Source organism: Podarcis filfolensis (genome assembly GCF_964270895.1).
Source record: "Podarcis filfolensis genome assembly, chromosome: 5".
NCBI classification, from domain to species: Eukaryota; Metazoa; Chordata; class Lepidosauria; order Squamata; family Lacertidae; genus Podarcis; species Podarcis filfolensis.
The window spans coordinates 100391421-100407403 of NC_139608.1; the positions used below are offsets into that span (position 1 = coordinate 100391421).

General features: G+C 41.3%; 1 protein-coding gene across 9 annotated transcripts in view; it reads left to right on the plus strand.

The window, feature by feature from the left end:
* The window catches only part of FAR2 (fatty acyl-CoA reductase 2), a 114693-nt gene that overhangs the window by 84488 nt on the left and 14222 nt on the right, over positions 1–15983 (plus strand). For all 9 annotated transcript variants that reach the window (XR_014548629.1, XR_014548630.1, XM_083615712.1 and 6 more), the window contains 6 exons: positions 7411–7586; positions 8675–8854; positions 11413–11590; positions 12679–12723; positions 13395–13513; positions 14030–14097. Coding sequence is in view for 7 of the 9 variants with exons in the window: in XM_083615712.1 (XP_083471838.1) it covers positions 7411–7586; positions 8675–8854; positions 11413–11590; positions 12679–12723; positions 13395–13513; positions 14030–14097 (766 nt within the window). In the remaining 2 variants the exon portion in view is untranslated. The remainder of the gene's footprint in view (positions 1–7410; positions 7587–8674; positions 8855–11412; positions 11591–12678; positions 12724–13394; positions 13514–14029; positions 14098–15983) is intronic.

Here is a 15983-nt window from a genome sequence, read left to right on the forward strand (position 1 = left end):
TTCCTCAAAGGCACTTTTAGAACCACTCCCTTATCTGCTTTTTCAGCACATATCGTTGCTCAGGAATTTCAAGGTCAGTCTCACAGCTTAGTGGAGTGAGAGAGAAAAACAGATTCCCACCACCAGTCCCACAGATGCCAGCCCAGGCAGCCAGCAGCCCTCCTGTTCCTTATTGTAAAAAGACAGGCTGTAAAAATAAGAAAAAAAATTCAAATCCCTTTTGGAGTTTAGCAACAGTAACAGATACTTCTTTAGCTACTTTAAAATGAGTCAAGACAGCAGCAGGATACAAAGTAATAGAATCAATGGAAACGAAAGTTGAATGTTTCCTCTTCCATTGTGACGTCACAGTGGAGTCTAGCCTTTCCCTACCAGGAGGTCCGCTGCAGAATGAAGGAACTTCTTTACAGTAATTCACAGTCTCGCAGGGTTTAAAATTTAAAATAGTTTTTTCCCCTCCCCCCTGCAGAAGGGGGGCATTATATTGAGCTTGCAAACTTTCAAAGAGTCTTTTTATTATTGAGGCTTCGGTCCTCATTTACCGACTCTACTTTAATTCAACAAAAGGGATCGACCTCCGTTTTTAAATCCCTTTTCTCTTCCAATCTTGGTCAAATTTGAATTTTATCCTTTACTTACAATTCCAAATTTTAAGTCCTTTTTTTTTTAAAGGAATTGGCCGCTCACGATCGCCAGACTCGGAGCTCCGCACTGTGATGGAAGCAGTCGTTTCCGATGTGCCGCGTCTCCGACCCCACTCACTCTCGGGGCTCTTACCAGCTTACCGGGGAGTGGGGGAGTCACCAAAAGGCACCTACTGGATCACCAGGTCCTCAGAATGCCCAATCTGAGGTTTCTTTCGGGGGACTGCGTCACTCTTGCGGTCTCCCCTTGCTTCACTGCACTGGGGCTCTTTCAGCCGAAAGAGCTCCCATCTGCCATTACCGGGAGATCAACCAGGTAAATCAGGAGTTAATAATTTTCATGCTTGCAGCTGTGAGAATAATAGTTGCAAAGCACTGGCCAGAGCAGCTTCGTCACGCTGGCCATGTGACTCGGAAGTGTCTGCGGACAGCGCTGGCTCCCGGCCTCTTAAGTGAGATGAGCGCACAACCCTAGAGTCGGACACGACTGGCCCGTACGGGCAGGGGTACCTTTACCTTTTTTAAATCTATGCTAAGTAAAGGTCACAACCATTTCACATGGTGGTTCCTTTCCTGCCCCCCATATGTGTTGGAGTGCATATACTGTAAGCACACACCCCCGCCCTGTTCTGCCCCACCCCCATTCTGCCTTCTGGGTCCAAAAGGACTTGTGTGTTAGTGATTGCGCATCTATTGAATGCACCTAAAATGGTTGCCATCTGTAACTCTAATCTGCTTTCTTGGTTTAGAGCAGCAAAGTGCCTTGCAGACCAAGGTCTACACAGCCAAGCCTCCTAGCAATCATCATAAAACTGACGGTCTTTTCCTCAGAAATGACCAGAGCAGTAATTGAATCTGTATTTCTTGAAGTAGGGGTGGCCAGTGTTGCTGGGTGGAGCAGCAGAACCACCTTCCTGGCACATGAATCGCAGCTGCAGCTTATTTGGATTGGCACTCCAAATCTGGTGCCCACACAGGACCAGCCCAGTTCTGTCCAGATAAGCTGCAGCGATGCCAGTGGCAGGAGGGCAACCACAAATGTCTGGAAGGCATTTAAGTAATGGTTAAGTCCATTGGTTTTGGATAACTATATTGCTCCTTATTTTTCCAGTAACTGTTTGAGAGCCTGCTTAAGACTGACATAACCTTCCAGTTCATTTTGAGCTGGTGAGGCTTTGTTCTCTTCGGAGTGTGAAAAACAAAACAAAAATACATTTTTAATTAAGATCATCCAGAGAAAATATGTAATAAAGCATAATTTTACCTTAACATTGAAAATAATTCCTGAATATTTTTTACCACTTCTGCACAAAAAACAAAACCAACCTCCCTAACATTGTTAAAATTTTGTTCATGCGGATTTGGCTGTAGCTTAATCAAACTTTCATTGAAATAGTACCACTGTATTTGTTTCCTAAAGTGCAGTACACATCCTTTTTAGCTGACATACCTGAATTTAAAGTAATATGCACCCATTACTATAGCAAACTTGGAATTTTATACTCACTTACTTGGTCTTATCACCCATGTTGTTTAACATCTGCATAAAACTGCTGAGTAGAGTCAACCAGACTGCAACAGTACTGGCAGTATCTAAATCACCACAGAGCCGAGCGGCTTTGTCCTCAAAATGGTGGGCCAGATGGTCACAGGAGGCCTCCAGAGCTCTGGAGAGACCAAGAAAGTCCAGAAAAGCTCTGCTGGATGCTTGAGAAGCAGCATATTAGAACTTCTTCACTGCTTTTGTTGCTGTATGGTAAGTGCAATTATATTATCTGCTTCGTGCTCGGTCAGTTTCAGAGTGGGATCAAAACCACCAGTACTCCAAGATTCTTCATTACCCACAGCTCACTAAAATACCAGGGAGCTTTATGGGCTCTGCAGCACCGGAGGGGGAACTAAAGAGCGATAATGTCAACAGCCCTCATCATTCCCCAAGGCAACAGCCTTGCCTTTTCTCTTCTGGAAAGTCTCCATCAGGATCCACCAGTCTCTGGGGATGGACTATCTTAGTGAGTCACCCACCTGTGCCAAGGGGCATAGCTGCCATAAGCCCAGACTTAACCAGAAACTGGTGTGACCATGACAGTGGGATGCTGCAGCTAGCCAGCCTTTTGGTTACAGACTACTCACTCCACTGGGAGCAAAAACCAAAGATATCTCCTGCTCTGTGTGTCAGGCTGGTAACAACCTGAGACAGTCCCGTGGTGACCATGGAGGCCATGAAATCCTGAGCTAGTTCAAGAACAGCCTTGGCTGTTGGAGTCACACAGCATAATCATGTAGGGTTCCTCCAACACCAAGCTTGAAACTACCTCAGTCAGAGAGGATGCTGTGCCACAGGGTGGGCAGCATGCCAACAGCTTCCTAATCTATTTTTGAGACCCACCATCAGATGCAAGCCCTCTGGTCCTGCTCTACAACAGAGAGGTTTCCTCTGTGATTTCATTAATGCAACTTTATTGTTGATCTTCTGCTGCTGGCCACCATATTTGTTCTTAATGTTGGTGGTATGGACATTTCTGCAAATAAAATTAATTAGCTCTCTAGGGATGTGAGAAAATGCTGCCTGCCAAAATATCTCTCTCCCTGGAAATCAAGATCTCTTAGTCTCAGCTCTCAGGCTCTCAGCTCAGCAGTTCAAGAAGCAGCCAAAACAAAAGAAACTCCCTTGCCTGCTCTTTCAGAGTCCCAGCTGCTCTATCTTTAAGTTTACAGTTCTGCAAACGCCTGGATAGGCCATTGGGCTGTAATGCTTTCCTAAGATAACTTCTGCAAGAGGTCATTTCAGGGAGTTTACATAGCAAAAGAAAGCAGACAAGGGCCAGAGAAACATGCAAAGACTGACTTCAGGGATTTCCGGTAGGTTTAGAGTGACATGTACTGTGGACAACTTCAGAAGACCCTCCGGTCAAGTGCAAAGGTTCTGCAGAATTGCCAAACAGCACTGATGAGGCCTCTAGGCCATATGTGTAATATTTCCTTATGTCTTTGCCCCTTTCTTTGAAAGATAAGTTTAAGAAGCAGCAGTAATTAGAGAGAAAAAATATTTGAGCAGATTATTCTTGATGCATTTCTGCCTTAACTCAATTGCCTTTAATTGAGTTAATAATTGTTCTGGAAACATTTATTTGCAAGCAAACTCCTGCTGTGGCCACCATGCTGTTGAGTTTTTTGGACCCTATTCACAATGTTTTGTAAGTTGCATCTTTTCATAATGAAATTTAACACTGCTTCAAAATAGTTAGTCTCTCTTTCTTTCTTCATACCTGAATGATCATTACCTGAATGAAATTTCCAGATCAGCAACTACAAGCTATTCAATACAGTATGTTTTCATCTTATTCTTTGTATATCACCTGGTGTGCCACTATAATTTATTCTTGTAGAATGTTTTCTTATAGATGCATGCAGATTTATTTATTTTTAAGGGTTTTAAAATTCATACTCAAAGAGAATTTTGATAAAAATCCCTTAGGGATGCAAAATGAAGGTAAAAGTTGGATCTCATAAATAAAAGCAGATAATCATGAATTTACATGGCTTTTTCCCATAGGATTTCCGTGTGTGTGTGTGTGTGTGTGTGTGATCAAATAAAAGCTTCTTTTGATGTCTATACACTACACAGTAAAAATCAGAGATCACTTGGAATATCATCATGGCACAGAAAAGTGGATTCAAGACATGGACCTTTATGATTTTTATACAGACACATTGGGGTGAGATACATTTGTGATCAGTGAGATACATATGGAATCAGTTATTGTCCCAACTTACAGCTGACATACTGACCATACCTCTACCTAGAGACAGCTTCAAGAACCTTCAGGTCAAGATGGGACTCTCAGGGGGTTCTTGACATGCTGTATTTTTGTAAGTTCTTTGCATGTATGCATGCACTTGTCAGAGAAGGGAAATTGTTGTAGTATACAGTTAGTGACTCACATTTGCGTGCATGAAACAGTTAACTTGAGGGTCCCAGTGAGGGTGGAGCTTAGTAGGCTCCCTATTTTTTTCTCCTTCCCATTTTCTTTTTCTTTCTCTTCCTGCTTTCCCGAATAAACAAGAAGCCATGTGACTGTAGCTCTCAACCGCATGAAAAAACCAAGTGAACTGAATCTCTCGAAAAGGGAGATTTTACAGGCTGCAACTTTGCTAGCCAAGGTTGCACTATCCTTTTTTGTAAGGAAAGCAAGTCCTTTTCTTTTTAAGTAGTTTGAAACCATTTTTCTTTGCTTTACTGCCAGTGGATTGAGACTTGTTTGCGGTATCCTCTGTGTGAGTAAAATATTCACCTGTTTGCAAAGCCAAGTGTCTGTGATTTATTCTAGCTTAAGTATTTTCATGGGGAACATTTGTTTAAAGGTGGATGAGAGCAGATGTAAAATCTTAGTGTGCTTGAAGCAATTACCATTGCATTTAACTCTGCTATGAGAGATAAAGAATCTTTCTTCCAAACCTCTCTCTCTACAAAACAAATCCTCCATCAATTCACTGTGGTTGCAGAGGTGACATGATTTGATGATGATTTTGAAGGGATCCCTTGTTAAAATAAAGAGAATCCCAAAGGATCTGTGCCACAGATTCATGTTTTTCTTTTGGCAGTGCTGTGACCTGTGATCTGATTGGTAGGTGGGGAGGGCAGAGTAGTGAAAAAATATGTCCTTTTGATCCTTATCTGTTCTACTAAATCTGATTCTAGGACTGACAAACTCCCCCACCCCTTTTCTTGCACAGGAAGTTTTACTAGGTCCAGAGCTTTAAATATGTGCTTGAAACAGATATTCAGCTCTGCTTAAAAAGCAAATGGTGTACATTTCTAATTCAGAACTGTGTGATTAAGTCATAGTACTGGCATCCAATAAGGAAAATGGCTTAAAATGTGTTGGGGGGGTTATTGGGTTGTTGTTGTTTTTATTTTGATTATATATTTTGTGGTTTTATATTCTGATGTTATTCTGTGAACCACCCTGAGACCTGCGGGTATAGGGTGGTATAAAAATAAATAAATAAATAAATAACTATTTAAAAGCAGAGTCTAAGTACCTGCTTGAACAGGATAACTTATGCTGCTGACCCCAGACAGCACTGAAACACTGAAACTGTGTCAGTGCCTCATGCTACTTACTGCTGTTCTTTATGCTTTAGGAATAATCAGCTTTTTGTTTACTGAAAGTGGCATCTCTACCTTTTTGAACAAGCACACCCTAACACTAAATCTAATCAAAACCTGTTTGTAGCTCAGTTATTCAGAAGCAGCAATTAATTATTCTAAGTAGGCATAATAAATTTCTGCTATGTTTGCTTAAGTGGAAAAGAAAGGGCAAAAGAAATGAGATAGCAAAGAGGCATAGGGTAAAGCTGAGTTTGCATAACTGCCTGAAGCTTGCATACAGTGGTGAAGCTGATTTTTCATGTATAAAGTGTTTCAAGATGGCCGTTATTGTGGATGGGCGTTATTTTTTGCAGCCTCTACATGATGTTATCATAAAAATGCCAGCCCATTTTCTACACACAAGCACCATTTAATCACCAGTATTATTTTTTTTAAAAAAAAATCCGGTAAGTTAAAAAAAGCAAACTTGTTGAGAACAATCCATTTACAATACCTGGAAGTACCCATAGGCTACCCACAGTTGTTGCCTGCAGTGGTGGACAGAATTTATCCTGAGAATCTCTACCTTCTTCGAATATTTACTGAAATTTCTGTAGACAGAGATGTCACTGAGTGACATCTGGTGGGTGCTTTTAGTGTGTCCCTCTGCCCTCAGACTGGTAAAACTAGAATAAATTATGCAAAATGGCATATGCATCATTCAGTTTTTGTTGCTGCAGAATTTGAATTGGCTGGGTGCCAATTTTTATTTTCTATTTTTGATCTCAGAATACACATATCCCTATCATTAGGAATAGTCAGTAATTTTGTATTCGGAAACCTGTCATGTAAGCAGAGCAGATGCATTGTTGTTCTTATTGCAATTATATCCTCCCTTTTTCTCCAAGGACCTAAAAGGTTCTTGGTCCCCCCATTTTATCCTAACAACAACACTGTGAGGTCAGCTAGGTTGAGAGACAGACTGGCCCAGAGTCACCTGGTGAGTTTCATGGTCAAGTGAGGTATTTGAATACTGGTCTCTCCCAGGCCTTAGTCTAACACACTAAGCACTGCAACACAGGGTGATGCAATCTGGACAATGCTCCATTCGCACCTACCCACCATCTTTAATTCCCTACAATGCCTCTGAACTTCCACTGAAATGTGGAATCATTATGTGATTTGAGTTGAATTTATCTGTTGTCTTCTCGTGTTCTTTTTATTTATTTATTTCATAAAATTTATACACCTCTTGATGGTATTCCCTCAACTTCCTAAGCATCTGGGTAGGCTTGTCTGAAGAAAAATGTTTTTAAGCAGGCTCAGAAAAGAATGGTTTTATATGTAACATTTTTGTGGATAAATATATGGAGAAAGCATTTGTCTGAGCCTCATTGTTTACAATAAAATAATTTTATTATTTGTACCTCACCCATCTTACTGGTTGGCCCCAGCCACTCTGGGCAGCTTCCAACAAATATAAAAGCGTAATAAAACATCAAACATTAAAAATTTCCCTAAACAGGGCTGCCTTCTAAAAGTCAGATAGTTGTTTATTCCCTTGACATCTGATGGAGGGCGTTCCACAGGGTGGGCATCACTACCAAGAAGGCCCTCTGCCTGGTTCCCCGTCCTCCTTCTCACTTATCTGTGTTTTGTGTTTGTGTTTAGGTGTTTGACAGAGTCAGAAAAGTGTGGCCAAACTTCTATGAGAAGATTAAACCAATCAATGCTGAACTTACCCAGCCAAATCTGGCCATTGCTCCTGAGGATGCTCAGGAGCTCCTCTCCGAAGTTAACATTGTCTTCCATTGTGCTGCAACAATTCGCTTTGATGAGCCACTGAGGTATGTTATGCTTGCTTTTCCTTTGTGTTTCTTACCCCACAGTCCTAATCAGGTTTACTTAGAAGTAAAACTACTGAGCTCAATGGGACACTTTCCTAGTAAGTGTGACTTCAGTAGTATGGTGAATTTCACTTTGAAAAGAGTTACAAGAGTACATACATTTACTTAGGAATTATCCACACTTACCTTTTGTTGTGCTTTAAAACTCCAGGTCTGAGTTTCTTCTCTCTTTTTTGTCCCAAGCTTTCCCTTTGAAAACTCATTCTTTAAAACTGAATCAGAGCAAACATCAGTTTGGGAGTTCTGCACTCAGACACTGAACTTTAAAGGGTGGACAGTGCTTGGTCATGGCAAACACTCCTGATCTTCTGTATCAAGAAAATCACCCCTTCCTTCCTTTCTTCCTTCCGGGAACAATGAGTTGCAATAAATAAAAATAGCCACACATTACAAATAGCAACATAAGGAATTCCTGCTCAGTTATAAACATACACTTATAGTCAGTAGTCCACAGATTTTTAAAAAAAATCTGAACAGTTTTCCATCGAGAAGGAAAGGGAAAGTACATGTTTTCATTCTGTTAGCTTTTCATCCAAACTTTTCACTAAGCATTCTCAATGAACTGATATCACAGTACTTTAGATCATGAGGTACAAAGACAATTCCAACTTTGCACCTAACCCAAAGCAGTGTTTCTTTGGGGGAGTCTTGAGCAGACAACCTTTTATGTAAGACCATGTTGCCCAATGTTTGATTTGCAGCATCTCCTCTCTAGCTCAAAAGAGGTCCCACCCTGCTCTGATAGCTGAGATCCTTCGATAAGGTGGCATGGATGAACCCAGGGTGTTCTGCAGACAAGGTTGTAGAATACCACAGAGATATAGGCACATCCTAAGTTACAAGAAAAGGAGCAGCACCAGTGACTTCCAGATCTCACCCAAGATCCAGAAACATGGAAGGAAGTGCGGGCTGCATCTCTTACTTTTCTTCATGTTCCCCTTAAACATCTGAAGTAGCTCTATTAATGCTTACTTAGATGGTCGTGCCAACAGGACTTCTTAATAACCTTTTAATGCTTTCTTAACCAGGCAAGCCCTTCTGTTAAACGTCATGGGAACAAAGCAACTCCTGAAGTTGGGCCACCAAATGCAGAACCTCAAGGCCTTCATCCACCTTTCAACTGCCTATGCATACTGTAATCGGAGTTACATAGATGAAGTCATTTATCCTCCTCCTATGGATCCCCAGAAACTTTTTGATCTTGTAGAGTAAGTGATGGAAATAAACTTCTCTCCTGCTGATGTAAACATGATTTTGGAACACTAAGTGCTTCTTCCTAGGCACATGGAAGCCACTCTGTTGTGGTGCTATCCCACCTACCAGTTCTGCAGGGTTTTCCCATCTTCATCACCTCCCTCCCTCCGTGATTAAGTGGGAAAGCTTTCCCAAAAAGATAATCAACGTGCAAATCACCAACTACCTTAATCACTTTCTAAGCTGATATTTGCCAAAGAATGTAAATGTAGAGATGAGGAAACTATGAACATAAGGAGAGGCCTGCTGGATCAGGCCAATGACCCATCTGTTTCCAAGCTGGTCACAGGGAAACAGGAAACATTTGTGGGCAGCATGGCGAGTTCTTAACCCTCCCCCCCAGCACTTCCCCCCACAACTCCTTCGGTCTATTTCCCCAGTTAGCTTCAAGACAGGCAAGAGGCTCAGCAGGAGGCCAGGGGGAATGGCCAGGAAGAGAGGTGAGTTAAGGAGCTCTGCTGCCCACACCACATCTCTCCTCCGAAGCTCCCCTATCACTGTATTCATCAAGTATGGGGTTGGGAATCCATCTTTACGAGCATTTGCAGTTCTGGTACAAAAAGTATTTTAAGTGTAACACCAAGAAGCAGCTTTCTGGTGTGAATATGAACTTCTGCATTGCCTGCCATTCTGCTTGGAGACATTCTGCCTGCTTTGCCAGGGTATGCCAGGCTACCTTTATGTCCTGTGCTGCTCTTTTGCCTCAGCATACCCTTTAAAGCTGATTGTCCTGAGCATTAGATTAAGAAAACTCTTTGGATATGGCAGATTACTTGTTACCCTGGCTGCTCTGAGGCCCTCAGATGTTGTGACTTCTGATTTGCAGAGATTAATTGTCGCACTTCATTAACAAGGAAGCCAGCAAAGGGGAACATGGCTGCCTTTAAATAAAATTGTATCCACATCAGGAGTTGATGCTGAATTCCATATTAAAAGGAACTAGAGAAAAATGTTTGCATCCAAGCCGTCTAGCTTTCTTGGTTGTAGACTGTCAATAATATAAGTTCAAGTAATAATTAGGGTTGTTACCTTTTTAAAGGCCCTGTCCCTGCCTGTGCCATTTGATTTTCCTGGCTTGGTATAAAAAGTGATGTGGAAAGATTTATTTGTTTCCTTTCTGTGGCGGGGGTGGGGGGGAGCGCTAAGCAGGGAAGAGGGAGATTGGATTTAGTAGGTAAGGTGGCCAGATACAAGAAGGAAAACGACTCTGTACTTTTAATATTGCATAGAAGAGGAAATTTCAGTAGCTGCTACACAGGGCTGTATCTTTTCAAATTCTTTTTTCTGTACCAGAGGTTTTCAACCTTTTTGAGTCCAAGGCTCCCTTGACCAACTACATTCTTCCTGTGCCTCCCCTGTGGGATACCTGGTAAAAACTTGTGTTGTTTCGTCATTTAGCAGTTTGACCTTTAAATAAAAAAGATTTAAAATTTAAGCAGCAGAGCTTTGAAGAGGCTTTTAAAAATATGGCCCATCCATTCCCCTACTAAATGCTGTTTTTGTAAGTTTTGTAAGACTAGACCCATCTTTCCCCCTCTTGTTACTTTCAACCCTCACTCTGCTTCCCCAACCACAAATTCCTCTCTCTACCTTCCCATGTCATCATTTATAATCTCCCAGACCGAACAAAAGGGTCTCCATCTTGGATGGATTCAAGTTACAAGAAAGGAGATTCTGACTAAACATCAGGAAGAACTTTCTGACAGTAAGAGCTGTTTGACTTCTATGAGAAGTGGTGGAATCTCCTTCCTTGGAGGTTTTGAAGCAGAGGTTGAACAGCCATTTGTCTTGGATGTTACATTTAAGATCCTTGCAGTTTAGGAGGCTGGACTGGATGACCCTTGAGGTCAGGGGTGCCAGCTTGAATTGGGGGCCCCAGGTAAGCCCCGCACCACATAATCACATGATGCATGCACACCATTTGAAACCCAACCCATTAATAATAATAATAATAATAATTTGAATGGCAATGGCCATCAACTGGGGGGGTGCCCCCTCTAATGTTTTATTGGGGGTGAAGACCTCATGGCCCCTAAGAGCTGGCTCCTAAGTTGGCTCCTATGCTTGAGGTTTCTTCCAAATCTACAATTCTACAATTCCTTTTCTAGTAGGTAGAGGGGGGGAGTCATGCAGCAGGAAAAGACTCCTACTCCTGGCTTCTTCCAATGTTCCTTTAAATGTGTATGTGGGAGGGGGGATTATGGGCTTGTTTTGTTCTTGTTCTTATTTTTATTTTTATCATGCATTTTGTATTTGTATTTTTTATTTTAGCCTGTGAACTGCCCTGATATCTACAGATGAAGGGTGGTATATAAATTTAATGAATAATAGTAAGAATAATAATAGTAATAATAAAAATAATATCTTAACTTGCAATGGGGAGTGCTGAAATCTTGTCCATCTTATTTTGATGGCTGTTCTACAAATCTAATTCCCCTTTTCCTCCTTTGCATCGTTTCTTTTCATGGCTATATTTCAATGGGTGGTTGTTGTTTTTTTGTTATCCTGTTAGGGGGATGGATGAGTCCCTCATTCAAGAGATCACACCCAAACTGATTGGGGATTGGCCCAACACCTACACATTCACCAAATCCTTGACAGAGTACGTAATTCAGCAAGAGAAAGGTAACCTAAATACTGCCATCATTCGACCATCCATCGTGTGCTGCAGCTGGCAAGAACCTTTCCCCGTAAGCATGACTGCTCTTCCATTTCTGTTGAGTACTATGAGGCTGTTGCTTTGCTCCCAGCATTTTGTCTCTCTGGACTGTCCTTGGACTGTCTTGCTTCTTGGCAACGAGGGGAGGAAGGAAGGAGAACCGTATGGATCCTGGACCATGGATTTCTTCTCCATACCCCTTTGGGGAAATTCATTCCCAATTTTGTGTGGGAATGAATGCATCCTGCGGTGAATAAATAACAACTTTTCATTACTCGTTTATAAAGCACCTACAACTAATACTGTGATTTAAGTCTTGAGGTTATTCCCTAACACTATGCTTATTTGTACTTATTCCTATCATGCTTTTTGTATTACTGCTGTTTACTTAGAATGTGGTGAACTGCTTTGGGCAGAATCTTTCGGGCAAGTGGTGATTACTAACATAAGCAGATGAGGATGGCTTTTCGCAGTGCTTTTTCTGGGGTGCTCAAATGTACCAACACCTTTTGTCCTCCAAAGGTTAAAAGTGTGGCACTTCATGTACCAGCACCTTTTCTTCTAAAAAACCAAAAAAACTAGTTGTGGTTTTTTTAGTGAATTGGATTTAGGTGGTGGATTGATGAGTGCCTAAGTCACGTAGTCATCTTATCCCAGCATTGCTACAACCATCCTTTTTTTAGAGAGAGAGAGAGAATTTGGAGATAATTTGAAAGAGGGATGTGTCCACTCATTCCACTTTTGCCTCTGGTAAATGAATTTGGAATATTTTTTTATTTCTAAAATCTACAAAACCTATTTGACCAGTAGCTTGCTTAGACAAAATATGTGAATGTCACAGAACGGAAAACCTCTCCAAAACCATTTTCAACACTCTTTAAAAAGTGGTCTATGACCATGTTTATTTTTTTACCATATTTTTAACCCACTTTTGTTTGCTGACTCACATCAATAAAAACCATCAATCTCAGGCAGAAAAAATGTGCACTAGGCTTCAGATTCACAGATTGGAGTATGGGAAATGTGCTATGCATAATCTCAACTCCCCCCCCCCCCCAATAATAGAAACTCAAATTTTCCCTCTCCATAATTGCTTTCCCTTATTATTTTTCTTTTCAGGGGTGGATTGATCAGTTCAATGGACCATGCATTTTCTTGATTGCGGTATGTGTCACCAAGTAGAACTCTTAGGTTCCTGAGATGCTGGACCTCAGTAATATGCAACCTCATATGTAACCTCTGATAATTGGTACTTATTGTCCTTAGGAAACAGAAGAAACAAACTCCTTGCAGGTGGAGTTTGTTGCATACTTTGAGCAAACAATGAAGCAGCAACTATTGGTGCAAATTACTATTAGTAATAGTAGTAAAATTCACTACTAAGTAGTAGTAGTAAAATTTATATACAGGGGAGGTCTTTGTAGCCTCTCTTATTTTCAGTTGAAGACAGGCCAGAAAGCAAGCCTTGCCTGTTGCCATTTATTCCCCACCCCCTTTAAATTGGTTGATTGGTTGGTTTTTGCTGCTTGGGGAAGCAGTGGTGAGAATGAGGAGAGGGTGGCCATACTTCATGTGGGTCTTTTTTGCTTTCCTCAAGAATATGCACCCACTGTGTGGGCGCACAGTTCCTTTGCATGTACTCATGGATGATTTGGAAAACCAAAACAAAATCAGAATGATTTTGGCAAAGATAACTTGCTCATAACTATCACCTTTCAAGTGATGAAAGTAGTTCTCCATTTTACTGAAATCTCGATCCAATTTCAGGTGCATTGTCTCTGGGCAATGAAATTATACCACAAAATTTGCTAACTAGCCCCTTCTCCATCCCACAGACTGGAAAGGGGATTGCACGGGTTGTAAAATGCAACAAAGATGCAGTTGCAGATATCATTCCTGTAGATATTGCCATCAATTTGATCCTTGCTGCTGGATGGTACACTGCAGTTCAGAGGTAGGACTGGTGTTTTGTGATGGACTTACATGGACAAATAGGTTACTAAGATTCCCCTTCTTTCTTTATCTCTTCTTTCTTGTATTTCTTTTTCTTTTTTTGGATTTGGTCTCTTATATGATCTTTGATTTTGGATGGCTCTCGATTAGTACTAACTAGATGTCTTAACATCTAAACAATTATATTTTGAAAGATGAAGACGTGTACAGAGAGCTGACAGAGAGAAAAGGAAGGGGCCTGTATGAAAGAGGTTTTCTCAGGGTGTGAAACGGAGGAAGAGGAAGCTCTCCCAGGTGGGAGTACAGAAGTGCATGGGTATTTGCTTTTTAAAAGTAAACCTTTGGGATGTAAAAGTTCCTCTAATTTTAAACCTCCCTTTTTAATTCAGGAAAGAAGCATGACTACTCAGCTGTTAGAAATTTAGGAAATTTAGAATGATAGCCATTCTAAACAAAACAATACTGTGTTTTGTTTTATTTCTCCATTTCATTCTTTCCCTCCTTGCTTATTTTTCAGGCCCAAGTCACTGTTGGTATACAATTGTATAACAAGTAACATCAGCCCATTTTCCTGGGGAGAAATACGTAAGTTTATTTTTAAAAGTGCAAGGTGGATTCCATGAAAATCACAGGTTTCAGACATGGCACATATTTGGTGGATTCTGCCAATGCAATCCTGAAAGCTTGCCCTGGTACATCCACAGATAAAGGCTGTGAATTATCAGGGTAATTATTAATTACCCTGATAAACCCTGTGGCCTTCTGCCTTCTATTAAATTAACAGCAAAAAAACCCAATGTTTTGGCAACTCGAAATTTTATTTTGTGCTACATTTCTTGTTCCATTGACTCCAGAACACTCACCTACAGCACAGTCACAAACCAGTGGTGAGAGAGCATATAAAGTCCAAAATATATTATGGGTTCCCATTACCATAGGGGCAGGTGATATTATCTGGTCCTGCATCCATTCCCCTCATTTTGTAAGCAGTTCACACCAGAGATACCAAACAAGCCAAGCCCAACCATCACTGGAAGGACTCTTCTGAGGCAGTGGTGGGATGGTGTCATGACTGCCTTCTTAGAGAACAAGGCAATGACTTTGGAGGAAGCATCAGAAGGCGAGAGGGAATTGCCCTCAGAGCTTGCCTTGGAAGACCCTCGTGCTCTGAAACATCAGATACAGAAAGAGTCCATTCTGCCAGCACCTCTGTGGCCTGAGGAGGTTGCATTGCTGACCTTTGGTTCTTGAGGGCTCCAGTGCAGAAGCTCCAGTGTAGCCACTGACTGTTAAATTGACCAATTCTATGAAGACTTACCACACCTTCTAGAAATGACACCAAAGAAGGATGTTGTTCTCATAGGGGATTGGAATGCTAAAGTACGGAGTCAAGAGATAAAAGGAACAACTGGCAAGTTTGGCCTTGGAGTTCAAAATGAAGCAGGACAAAGGCTAATAGAGTTTTGTCAAGAAAACAAGCTGGTCATCACAAACATTCTTTTCCAACAACACAAGAGCAGATGGGCAGCATCAAAATCAGATTGATTATACTCTCTGCAGCCAAAGACGGAGAAGCTCTATGCAGTCAGCAAAAACAAGACCTGGAGCTGACTGTGGCTTAGATCATCAGCTTCTTATATTCAAGCTTAAACTGAAGAAAGTAGGGAAAACTACTGGGCCAGTAAGCTACAATCTAAATCAAATCACAGTAGAAGTGAGGAACAGTTTTAAGGATTTAGATTTGGTGGACTGAAGAACTATGGATGGAGGCTTATAACAACTATACAGGAGGCAGCAACGAAAACCATCCCAATGAAAAGGAAATGCAAGAAAGCAAAGTGGCTGTCCAACGATGCCTTACAAATAGCAGGGGACAGAATACAAGCAAAATGCAAGGGAGATAGTGAAAGATACAGTAAATTGAATGCAGATTTCTAAAGAATAGCAAGGAGAGACAAAAGGGCTTGTTTAACAAGCAATGCAAAGAAATATAGGAAAACAATAGAATGGGGAAAACCAGAGATCTGTTCAAGAAAATTGGAGATATGAAAGGAACATTTCGTGCAAAGGACAAAAGTGGTAAGGACCTAACAGAAGCAGAAGACATCAAGAAGAGGTGGAGTTATACCAGAAAGATATGGATGTCTTGTACACCCCAGGTAGTGTGGTTGCTGACCAGACATCCTGGAAAGTGAAGTCAAATGGGCCATAGAAAGCACTGCTAATAACAAGGCCAGTGGAAGTGATGACAGCTGAACTATTTAAAATTTTAAAAGATGATGCTGTTAAGGTGCTACACTCAATATGCCAGCAATATGCCAGCAAGTTTGGAAAACTCAGCAGTGGCTAGAGGATTGGAGAAGATCAGTCTGCATCCCAATCCCAAAGAATGCTCCAACTACTGCACAATTGTGCTCATTTCACACGCTAGCAAGGTTATGCTTAAAATTCTACAAGTGGTATGTGGACCA